At 40.4% G+C, this 12852-nt stretch overlaps 1 protein-coding gene across 2 annotated transcripts in view; it reads left to right on the top strand.

Moving 5' to 3' along the window:
* Positions 1-12852, top strand: part of dhx15 (DEAH (Asp-Glu-Ala-His) box helicase 15) — a 117517-nt gene that overhangs the window by 36393 nt on the left and 68272 nt on the right. For both annotated transcript variants that reach the window (XM_078545742.1, XM_078545751.1), the window contains exons 4-5: positions 1362-1521; positions 2491-2709. In XM_078545742.1, coding sequence (XP_078401868.1) covers positions 1362-1521; positions 2491-2709 — 379 coding nt within the window. The remainder of the gene's footprint in view (positions 1-1361; positions 1522-2490; positions 2710-12852) is intronic.

Below are 12852 nucleotides of genomic sequence, written 5' to 3'. Positions count from 1 at the left end.
GCATAGTTTGTTGAAATTTCCAATGCATAATATATTTGCAGAAAAGCAACTTTAGTGTTGTTTATGCAATACTTTTCCATCCTTTTTAATTGAAAATACTCTTGAGAGTAGATTTGATGACCATTCTTCATTCCTGCATCCATACTGACTTGCTTTTTCTTGCCTTGCTGCTAGAGCTACCCCGACCTCTGGAACGAGTACATTCCTGAGTCATCTGCAATGAATAGAGAGTTCATAAGAGTGTCAATGATAAAGATTAAATCCTAGAATCTGTTCCAAACTCCAGTACTGATTTTTGCAGGGTAGGAGGAAGTCATTGCACTGTCAGTAAAATTTAGCGTGTGCATTTAAAATGTTTGCCTTGAAATTGGCAAGGTGATCTTTCAAAAGCCAAGATTAACTTGCGCTGAAGAAGCCATTATGAATTCTGAGACTAAAGTAGATGCCAGTTGTGCTACACAGTTTATTCTGTGGGTGATAGCTAGTAATCTGCATTTTATACATGACATGAGCAGTAAGAAAAATAGAGATATTGTAAATGTTCTTAGATGTATGCATCATAAAAATATGAAATAATGCAACTCAGAGTACATTATGAGTTAAAGCAGTATCAGCAATGAAATCGTGATAAATTTTGCTAAATGCTACATGACCTGAATTGTGAAACTCATCTTTATTACTCCTGGGAGGAAATCTGAGTTATAATGGTTGCTGTTGTTGTGAAACTGAATATTATTAGAAATGTGAACCTATAAGGAACAGTGTGATGGATTTGCCCAGCTAGTGCGTGAGGCTATGTGGCAGCCGTGCAATAATGTGTAATTTTAAAAAAATAGTTTAATGGTAAACATGGACTATAAGAATGGTAATCGTAGCTTACTACCATTATATTGCTTGAGTGGCCTCTCCAGATATACCGAAAATTTAAAGAAAACCTTTTACGGCTATTTCAGGTTTAATCATTTTAAGTGCAAGTTTTTTTTGAACCAAGTCTAGTTCTGCACTTTTAGATTTAGACCGAGTTAGTTCGTGCAGCCAAATTTTGCTGCTTCAATTCCATATCTAGCCTAAAGCAGTATTGATATTATTGTTTGAGTGAGGATAATTTGTGGCAGTTGTTGATTTGGTGTTTTGGTCCTTGGAAAAGCATATAGTGTGACTTTTAAATTATACCTCAAACAATTTATCAGACTTATTGATTTCAAGTTCTTGAAAGCACACCTGTGACGTGTGATAGCTATGCAGCTTTGAACTGTTTGTCTCTTTTGGTGATGGCTCCATGGATTGGTCACTAGGAACTCCTTTATGTGTATAATTATTTGAACATTGAACTGAACAGCTGTTGTACTATTTGTTTCTAGGTATATGACGGATGGTATGTTGCTTCGAGAAGCTATGAATGACCCTCTACTAGAGCGATATGGTGTAATCATCCTTGACGAGGCCCATGAGCGTACACTAGCAACAGATATTCTTATGGGTGTATTAAAAGAAGTTGTGAAGCAAAGATCAGATTTGAAGGTAAGATTTTAGAAAAAGCAAATGGCAGTTATGCGCCTTGCAACTTTTTTTTTGAGGCCTAAGATCAAATTCAGACCAATGTTGATCAGTGATCATTTGTTAATCATGAAAATAATGTTACATCCTGAAGAATAAGGAAAGAAGCTGCCTTTAAAATAGTGCCTTTCCCGATCCCTGAACATCCCAAAGTGCATCACCAGATAATCTTCTGTCTTTTTTTAGTGTTGTTGGTTGAGGGACAAATATTGATCAGGCAATCAGGAAAACTCTGCTGCTTTTCTTTTGAAAGCTGCCATGAAATCTTTTATGTTGACCTGAGAGCACGGAGCGGGCCTCGACTTAACATTTGATTGAAACACAGCACCTCCATTACTGAACATGGGAATAGGAGTAGGCCTTTTAGACCTTCAAGACTGTTCCTCATTCAGTGAGATCATGTGACCTAACTCCATATATTGGCATTTGCCCTATATCCCTACAAAAACTTTACAGCCCAACCTGACCACTGGGCATGATTTCATTGTACTGTTGTGACCTGCTTTGTCAGCAAGATATATGTGACACATAAAAAAAAAAAATTATTTAAATACGTTTTGCTCTTCAGAATTATAGATTCAATTTCTGTCTAATTACAGCCACTTGGGTTCCTGTAGAATTTCTATTTAGTAGCTCTTATGATTGAACAAGTGGCCAATTGCTGCATTTTACTGTTTGGTAAATAAGCCTGCATTTTAGCTGCTTAGTCATGCTTCATGCTGTATGGTTAGGTGTTCTATTCCGCCAGTACTTAAAACTGAGAAACCTAAAGGTTTATTTTGATGTTCAGTGGTAATGTTTCATTTCATAGTTTTACAATTCTTTGGTAATAGATTTGATTTTCTTACATGACAGAATTTTATACTTTGCAAGTTTTAACCGTGGTCTTTTCTCCTGTGAATTGAGACTAAAGTGCATCACTATTTCTTTCAGATTATCATCATGAGTGCCACACTTGATGCAGGCAAGTTTCAGGTCTACTTTGATAGTTGCCCACTGCTTACCATTCCTGGCCGTACGCATCCTGTAGAAATATTCTATACCCCGGAACCAGAGCGGGATTATCTAGAGTCAGCGATTCGAACAGTAATTCAGATTCATATGTGTGAAGAAGAGGAGGGAGATGTCCTGCTTTTCCTCACAGGTCAAGAGGTAAGAATCAAGATTTATTTGATTGCATTCTATCATCAGTGTAGCCGTGTGATTTTGTCCTTGTAATAACTGGGCTGTAATGAAACTGATTCCTGCAGATTTCCAACTCTTCCATGGACCAAGTGAAAATTGACATGGAATTAATAACATAAGAAAATCAGAATCATACTTTGATATCCATGGTCCTAGTAGAGACGATTATTCTTTTGTAAAATCATTTTGTGAAGATTTTAAATAGAAAATGTTAAACTAATGCTAAGTCAAGGTTAAATTGAGGCTATCAAACCACTTTTAATGTGGTAACTTTTGCCTGAGGGTTGAGTTTAAAGATACTATGGTATTTTTTTCTCTTTTGGCACGATTCCCAAATTCCCCCTCTTTCCACCCTTAGCTCAAGCCGTATGGTGGCTGGGCGAGGTGATGACATCAGCGATGAGGTTGCAGATTTTGTGGTGGAGACTGAAGGGAATTTCTTCAGTCTCCCTGATGTTTAGTTGGAGAAAATTGCAGCTCATCCAAGAGTGGGTGTCTGACAACATAGGAGGTGGGGAAGTAGAGTGACAAATTTACAGGGGTTGATGATGAACGAGGTGAGTGGAAGGGAAAGTGGCTGGGGAGGTAAGCCACGCACACCCCCCCCTCCCGACTCCAAAGGGAGGGGGCACGAGAGGAGGGCTTGAGAGAGGCCAAAGTAGTGAAAAGGAGATAGAAGTAATGACAATCAAAATGGGTGCAGGGAAGGTAGGGTACATAGGCATAGCAGAGACTAAAGAGTCACACATAAACAATTTGAGAGCCCAAAGTTAAAGTCAAAGGTTCAATACTGGCATGAAGTTGACTTGTAGACTAGATGGGGTCAGCTTTGATGATTGACAAACTAATGTTAAGGTTCAGAGACCACTTTGGCCAATGAGTGAATCCAGTTGTTTGAGGGACAAAGTGCCTGGTATTTGGTGTACCGATATGGAATAAGGAACAGTGGGAGTGAAACTAATGGAACTAGAACAGTGTAGTCCAGAGATCTTGAAGTTAGGTGAGAATAAGGAGCTAGTCTAAGGAACAGCCATTCAAAAGTGAGGAGCATAGAAGTCCAGGACGAGCAGAAATAATACTAGCTTGATGAGCTGGTACTAGTCCAGGGAGGGATGAGTGGGGTCGATGGCTACAGGAAGCAAGCAGAAAAATGCAAAGAAGTGGTCATTTAGCAGCAAGGGAGCAGAATCCAGATCTGGATGACAGCCAGCAGGAACAGATGAAAGCTTGCTGTAGAGTGAAAAATTCCCAGCTTATAGACAGGAAACAGACTGCTGAAGCAGACCAGGTATTGGATTAGAAGCAGGTCAGCAAGAATGGCTTTTGTTGGCCATGGTGGAGGTCACATTAAAGTAGAGAAGCTAGTGAAGAAATTGATTTCAGCCCAGGTGTACGTGGATGTCTATCCAGGATCCAACGTGGCCCCGGAGCAAAGCTGAGAAGGCAGTGGTGCAAAATCTTAATATATGAAATGTCTAAGATTCAGGTAGACAAGGAGGTTGTTTCACCTTGCTGGAAAGTCTAAAACCGGGATACAGTCTCAGGTTAAGGGGCTGATTATTTAGAAATGAGATGAGCAATTTTTTCATTCGGGATTGCGGGTACTCAGTTTTTGAGTATATTCAAGGCTGAGATTGATAGATATTTGGGAACTAAGGAAATTGAGGAAAATGGAATTTGGGCAGGAAGGTGGATTTGAGGTCAGAGATCAGCCACGTTCCTACTGAATAGTGGACCAGACGCCAGGGGCAGGATGACCACCTTCTGCCCCTATTTATGTTTTTAACTGTTCCATTTCTCAGTGATTTATATTCATTTTAATTGGAGACACCCACCAATAATAAGCAGACACCATTGTCCGCACGTTTGTTTCTCTTTTAATTAAACGGCAGCTTGCATTTCCAAAAACCCCCTTTTAATGTAATAAAACATCCCAAGGCAGTTCACAGGAGCATTATCAAACAAAATTTAAGCCTGATTTTAATCTTGCTACTGGGGCTCTGGACTGTGGCAACATTAGAATGTTGTAGTTTTATTCGCTGGAAAAATAAGACCACCTCTGACATAGAAATTCATGTCCTTTTTATCTTTAACTTATTTCACAACCTCAGAGCGTCCCAAAGTATTTCATGTCCGTTGCTATACTTTTGGGAATGTAATCATTGTTGTAATGTTGAAAATAAGGCAGCCATTTTGTGCACAGTACGGTTCCACAAACAGCACTGCCATAACATTGCGATAATGTGATTTAATGACGTTGATTGATCCCTGATTCCCCCCCCCGCCCCCCCGCAAAATCACTTCTTAGTTTGTATCTCTCAGTAGCAATGCCTGAGACTGTAGCGAGGACAGGAGAATACAGTGATGCATGGAAATGCTTTGAGACTACGGAGGAGGTTGATCTGTGCATGTGATACTGTAGAGAGTTTTCAGAGATTGTTCTACCATAAGTTTTTTTTTCTATTTCCATAAATACACATATTAGTCTTCAAAAGCAAAATAATGTAAATTGGAATGAATTTAGCACTGAATGTGCGATGAATTATCAGTAAAGTTTATTGATCATTAGTACTTGAGATAGCTTACGTTGAAATGAACTTGCAAATACCAGTTTTACTTTCATTCTAATGCTGATTAGAAAATAGAATTTTGAAAAGCTACAGAAACTAGAGATTGGGGGAAAAACCCCACAATATTCTAGTGAATTCTGGTATAAAGATTCTTTTTATCATATGCTTCATATCATTTCATAGTCAAGGGTTTGGGGGGCAGACAGGAAAGTGGAGTTGAGACCATAACAAGATCAGCTGTGATCTTATCGAATGGCGGAGCAAGCTTGAAGGGCCAAATAACCTACTCCTAAGTCCTATGTTCATGTAATGAGAATGGTTTTGTAGTAGCTTTGTTTACTGTGCAGTTTCCTATTTTACACAGTGAGGTGCAAGTGGAAAATAGTCTCTTATCAAACGTTTTTATTTTATATTGTGACACAGCATTGTGGACGATGCTTTTTTCCAAGATGGCTCTAAGCTCTCTATCCTTGGCCAACTACTGCCAAACTTGACCCTTTCTCCTCCAGTCTGTACTGTTTGACCTTCCTACTCTCTTGCTGCTGTCCCAGACTTGATTCCCTCTTAGATAAACTTACAGCTTCTCTCTGTGCCTCTCTTAGCTTTCTCCGAAGAGCCCATCGAGGCACTCGCCACTGCTTCCTCAAAAGCACCACCCTACTTTCTCACTGACCTTCCTGCCCAGCGAACTGGCTGAAGGCTGATCTTGCCAGTCTTAGTCTTTTCTTTGTCCAACTCGCCCTTACCAGTGCTGGTCCTGTGGACTCTGCCAGTGGTCCAGCTATCATTGCCTCTTTGCATATTTCTCTCCAAAATGCCTGATCAGCCCCAAACAAAGCCCTTGCAATCCATGAGCTTATTGTGGATGATTGGATCAACATCATGGTCTTACCAGAAATCTGACGGAAGGATGATGACACCTACTGCACTAAATGAAGCCTCCTTTCCTGGCTATACCTTCCAGCATTTGCCTTGCCCAGACACTTGTGGAGGTGGCGTGGCTCTTAGAACCAAATCTCCCCCTGGTCTGTCCCCTTGCTCCTTTGGCACTTTCTCCTCTTCTTGAGCCTCTCATCTCTCATTCAAATCTCTTAACACCCATCCAAGGATCATGACAGTTTTCTCAGTGAGCTATCTTCACTGCTTTCCCTCATTTGACCTTTACACCAAGTGACTTCTCATGCTAAATGATTTTAATCTCTATCCCAACTCATCATGTTTTCTGTCCTCCGAGCTCACTGCCCTCTTATCTTCCCTTAATCCCACTCTCTGTATAAATTCCATATTCACGGCCACATGTTTGACCATGCCATCGCATGTGGCCTCACTACCCCGTAATATCAATCACAGATAAGGTCATCTCTGATCACTTCCTTGTACCGCCCTCCACCCACCTCCAAATTCCCATCCAAACCTTATTTCTTCTGTATCTGTCCCTGCAAAACTCTGTCCAATTTACTTAGAGCTGCACTCTCAGTCCTAACTATCTAACCTTTGGCCCTCCATTCACCATGACATTTTTTCAGCTACCAATTTACTCAAAAGCACCGGCACCTCCACTTTAATACCCTAGTCCCCACTGAAACTATTACTTTCTCTCAACCTGTCTCTTCCCTCTGGTCCGAACTTCATCTCTGCCTCCTCAAGTCCAAGAGACAGCGTTAAATGGATAAGGTGGACAACCGATTTAGCCTTTTCATTGTCGGACCTGGCTGAACTACATAAAACTCTTATCAGGTCCTGCTCTCGTTTGCTAAAACTGCTCACTTTTCCAGGACCATCCTGGAATGCAAAGATAACTCTCTACCCCTCTCCTCAGTCCCCTCCACCCTCACTTTCAATGACTAGTGCAAAGAACTCATGGACTTCTTTGTTCCCAAAATTGAAACCATCCAACAAACTTCTCTTAATTCCCCCAACCCTAGCCGGGAGGTCGCATCTTTGTCTTGTTCCACTCTCGTCTCTCCTCATGCCCTCTCAGAGCTTATCTTGTCCATGGGACCTACTTGCTGCTTTCTCAACCCTATTCCTACTGAACTGCTGATCATCCAGTATCCCTTCCTGGCACCCATGTTAACTGATTTTGTTAATGGTTCTCTAACCTAAAGTACTGTCCCTCTCTTCTTTAAATCTGATATAATTGTCTCTCTCATCAAAAAAAATCAACCCCTGACCCCAAGTAATGTTTGAATCCCTCCAAAAAGGTTTCTGCTCCGGCCATAGTAACAAAACGGTTCTTGAGATGACATTTGTGACTTTGATTTGTGACTATGACAAAGGTAAAGTGTCCCTCCTCGTCCTTCTCTATTTGTCTGCAGCCTTTGACATAGTTGACCACGTCATCCTCCTCCCCAACATCATCCAACTGAGTTGAACTGCTCTCGCCTCTTTTCATTCTAAGTTATCTAATTGTAGCCAGAGAATTGCCATCAGTCACTTCTTTTCCCATTCTCGCAGTTAGCTCCAGTATCCCCAAAAGACCTAGACCCCTCATCTCTCTCATCTACATGCTGCCCCTCGGCGACATCATCTGGAAACACACTTGTCAGTTTTCACCTGTATGCTAACAACACCCAGCTCTACCTTACCCCACCTGTCTCAACCCCTCCACTATCTTTAAACTGTCAGACTGCTTATCTGGCATGCAGACAAGATGAGTAGAAACTTCTTGCAATTAAATATTGGGAAGACTGACACCATTGTATTTAATACGTGCTGCAAACTTCACTCCCTCCCACCGATTCCATCCCTCTTCCTGGCAATTGGCTGAGGCTGAAACAGATTGTTAGCAACCTCAGTGTCACATTTGACCCCAAATGAACTTTTAATCGCGCACCCTTGCTGTCACTAGATCAGCTATTTCCACATCTGTAATACACACAGTAATGCCACACACAGCTCACCTGCTGAAACCCTCCTTTGTGCTTTTTGTTACCCCTAGACTTGGGGCTATTCTAACACACTCTTGGCTGACCTCCCACATTCTACCTTCTGTAAACTTGAGGCCCATTCAAAACTCTGTGACCTATTTCCTTGTTTGCAACAGATGTCATTCACAGATCATCCCTGGCCTCACTGACCTACCCTGGCTCCTCCTACCTGGTTAAACAGGGCCTTGGTTTTAAAATTCTCATCTTTGTTTCCAATCCCACTGTGGCCTAGCTCCTCCCTATCTCTTGAAATCTTATCCAGGCCTAAAACCCTCAAAGATATCTGCACTTCAGTCATTCTGGCCTCTTGAGCATCCCTGATTTTAATCGTCCACCTTTGGTGGCCGTGCCTTCAGGTGCTTGAGCATGATGCTCAGGAATTTCCTCCTTAGCTCCCTTCGCCTCTTCACTTCATTTCCTCTTTTTAAGACACTTCTTAAAACCTCTCTCTTTGACCAGGCTTTTGGTCATTTGCCCTAATATCTCCTTATGTGGTTCACTGTCATATTTTGTTTGATAACGCTCCTGTGAAGTGCCTTGGGATGTTTTATGTTAAAGGTGCTATGTAAATACAAATTGTGATAAATTTCATAGCATTACTGCCATGGGAATTTCACTGGAGTGAAATAGATTAGCTATTTCGTCAAGAGGTGGAAATAACACGTGATGTTCCATTCACACTTCGTACCTTGTGTTCACCAAGAATAGAACGATCAGTTCTGATATCTCATGTCAAGGAATGTTCTGTGATGAGGATGCTGTATCCTTTTGGATGTTGGGTATCCTTTTGAAACTGTTAGAAGGCTCCATGAAATAGGTTTTTGTTTGGAGAGTATTTGCTGTGTTTAACCAAAAGCCCAAGTAGATGCCCAAGTGAATTTCCCATACCTAATGTTTTCAGAAATTTGCACATTTTTGAAAACCAAAATATGCAAATTAATACCCTTAAACTGTCTTCTCTTGGAACCAACGAGAGGCATCCTATCACTGATCACAGTAATGTTAAGAAATTTATCACAATTTTTGCATTATATGGTAAACTTGCATGTCTTTAGTACTCATAAATCTCTCTCTCAAGTTCTTCTTCCCTATGAGAACCATTCCTAATCTGGTATGCAATATCTTTTTCAGACTTTTGTAATGATTATGCTGATCTGACCAGGTGGTGGTATATGAGGCATTGTCAGGATCAGGAAGTTGTGTGGGTAAATTTGACAAACCTGAATCTTGTCACTTCATGAACAGCATGCTCAAAATAATACTAAACTAGGATGAGATGACCTCGATGGTGTCAAGGAAGACAGTAGCTGCCTTCACTTTTTGATCCTTAATATAACGTGCAATTCTAGTGTTTTAATATTGAACTATGTCACATGAACAAGCATCTGATTGTTCAGTTGTTTTCAAGTTGACATGTTGCTAACTAGGATGGATGTTCCATCAGACAATTGCACCAGAGTGTTTTAATGCACCGTATTAAGATTTATATTTTATATTTAATTATGTCAATAATCAATATTCTATTAACAAAAGTTATTGCTTCATTTAGCCCAAATGCTAATTCCCTATGACTAAGTTAGACAATCTGCTGCAAGATCTAACTATAGGAAAGTAGATTTCCTATTTTTGGTACCAGAGAGATTAAGGTAGAGGGTAAGCTGACTCCGATTAATTGTAGCCTGTCCGACTGAAGATAACGTTCATCTGGAATGTCACTGCAGCTGTGATTGCCATTCTGTCCTAATTAAGCTTCAAATATTAATCATTTTCAGGAAGGACCTTCTCTAAAGGAAGAGGAGTTTCTTAAGAAAACTGGAAGTCATAGTATCTCATCATTCTGGTTATTGCAGTGTTAAAAGATTTGTATTTCATAAAACTACTTTGGGATTTGAAATAACTAAGTCTTCAGGTCATAGGAAAAGCCTGATGTTCTGGGTGAATTGCTGTGAAATGTATTTTTAACCACCCTTGGGCCAAGCACTTCCTGATTGCCAACTCAGTTTTATTAAGTGCGACTGGATTAATTGAAAGTGACTTCATCTTTCTTTCATCAGCGTGAATTATTATTTCCTGATGCTCTCCTGAGTACATGATAATAATTGCACATTTGCCCCAGGTGTTTATGGGACTAACTTGGTGTTGAAGCTTGATATGCCCCCAATAAAGGAAGACATTTTTTACTTGTAGCTGTCTTCCTGCTTTTGTCAGCCTGCAATCACCCCTTAATGCATTGGTAATGGACTTTATCCAAACCAAGTATCCTGTGCCACTCCCTTGCTCCTACTTCACCTTCAGTGTTTTCACGTCCATAGTGCAAACCTAATGAACCATACAGGTAAGAGAAAAAGCAGTATTGATGGTTAGGTGGTTAAGGAATATGTTTATAAAGTGGAAACTGGATATTGCACCACTTTGGTGTCGACCATTTGTCTCTTCATTCAGAAGATTGAGAGTTCAAGTACCATTCCGGAAACTTGAATCAACTAACCATGGTTAACCAAGGAAGTTAAGGACAGTATGAGATTGAAAGAGAAAACATACAATATGGCAAATATTAGTGATAAACCAGAGGATTGGGAAAGTTTTAAAAAACGAAAGATAACCAAAAATAATAAAGAACGAGAAAACAAACTTTGAGGGTAAACTGGCAAGTAATATAAAAACAGACAGTAAGAGCTTCTTTAAATATAAAAAGGAAGAGAGACCAAAGTGAACATAGGCCCCTTAGGGAATAAGGCTGGGGAAATAATGGGGAACCAGGAAATGGCAGAGGAGTTGAATAAATACTTTGCATCAGTCTTCACGGTAGAAGACACTAATAGTATTCCAAAAATACTAAATAATCAAGGGGCAAAAGCGGTAGGAGGGGGGAGGAAATAAATACCAGGTTGCATCCTAGGATATTAATGGAAGTAGCTACAGAGATAGTGGATGCACTGGTAGTAATCTTACAAGAATCCTTAGATTTTGGAAAACTGCCAATGTAACACCCTTATTCAAAAAGGCAGGGAGACAAAAATTAGGTAACTATGGACCAGTTAGCTTAACATCTGTCATTGAGAAAATGTTATAGTCTATTATAAAGGATGTAAAGCAGAGCATTTAAAAATGCATAATCTAATCAAGCAGAGTCAGCATGGCTTCATGAAGGGGAAATCAGCCTGACAAATTTATTAGAATTCTTTGAGGAGATGACAAGCGGGATAGATGAAGGGGAACCAGTAGATGTGATATATTTGGATTTCCAAAAGTCGTTCGATGAGTTACCACACATAAGGCTACTTAATAAGATAAAAGCCCATGGTGTTGTGGGTAGTATGTTGGCATGCATAGAGGATTGGCTAACTAGCAGAAGATGGAGAGTTGGGATAAAGGGGGCATTTTCAGGATGGCAACCTGTAACCAGTGGAGTACCACAAGGATCAGTGCTGGGGCCACAATTATTTACAATGTGTATTAATGACTTAGATGAGTGAAATGAATGTACTATTGCCAAGTTTGCGGATGACACAAAAATAGGTGGGACGGCAAGTGGCGAGGATGACAGTCGCCAGAGGAATATAGACAGGATAAGTGAGTGGGCAAAAATTTGGCAGATGGAATATAACGTAGGAAAATGAGAGGTTATGCACTTTGGCAGGAAGAAGAGAAGAGCTGAATGTTATTTAAATGGAGAAAGACTGCAGAAAGCTGCAGCACAAAGGGATTTGGGGGTCCTCATGCATGAATCCCAAAAAGCAAGCATACAAATTCAGCAAGTAATGGGGAAGGAAAATGGAATGTTGGCCTTCATTTCAAAGGGAATAGAATATAAAATAAGGAAGTCTTGCTAACACTATACAAGGCACTAGTTATACCACACCTAGAATACTGTGAACAGCTTTGGTCCCCTTATCTAAGGAAAGATATACTGGCATTGAAGGCAGTCCAGAGAAGGTTCACTAGGTTGATCCTGTGTACGATGGGATTTTCTTATGAGGCGGGGTTGAGTAGGTCGGGCCTGCTCATTGGAGTTTAGAAGAATGAGAGGCGACCTTATTGAAACATATAAGATTCTTAGGGGACTTGCCAGCATAGATGCTAAGAGGTTTTTTCCTCTTGTGGGAGAGTCTAGGACCAGAGGGCATAATCTCAGAGTAAGGGGGCGTCCATTTAAAGCAGAGATGAGGAGGAATTTCTTCTCAGAGGGTAGTCAATCTGTGGAATTATTTACCACAGAGGGCTATAGAGGCTGGGTTGTTAAATATATTCAAGGCTGAGATAGACAGATTTTTAATGAATCGAGGGTTATGGGGAAAAGGCAGTAAAATGGAGTTGAGGATTATCAGATTAGCCATGATCTAATTGAATGGTGGAGCAGACTTGATGGGCCGAATGGCCTACTTCTGCTCCATCTTATGGTCTTATGAATCAGATTTTTTGACATTATCACATTGCTAATTGTGTGATTTTGCCATGCGCACATTGTCTTCTCTGTTACCTACATTCAACAGTCACTGCACTTGGAAAAGTACATGTAAGACGGTTATCTCATCAGGAAAGGTTAAGCAGGTTTGGCCTATACTTTGGAGTTTAGAAGAATGAGAGGTGACCTTATTGAAACATACAAT

This window comes from Cetorhinus maximus, chromosome 1 (assembly GCF_964194155.1).
Source record: "Cetorhinus maximus chromosome 1, sCetMax3.hap1.1, whole genome shotgun sequence".
Classification (NCBI taxonomy): Eukaryota; Metazoa; Chordata; class Chondrichthyes; order Lamniformes; family Cetorhinidae; genus Cetorhinus; species Cetorhinus maximus.
Note: the sequence above shows the minus strand (reverse complement) of the source record. Positions and strands in the feature narration are given on the sequence as shown.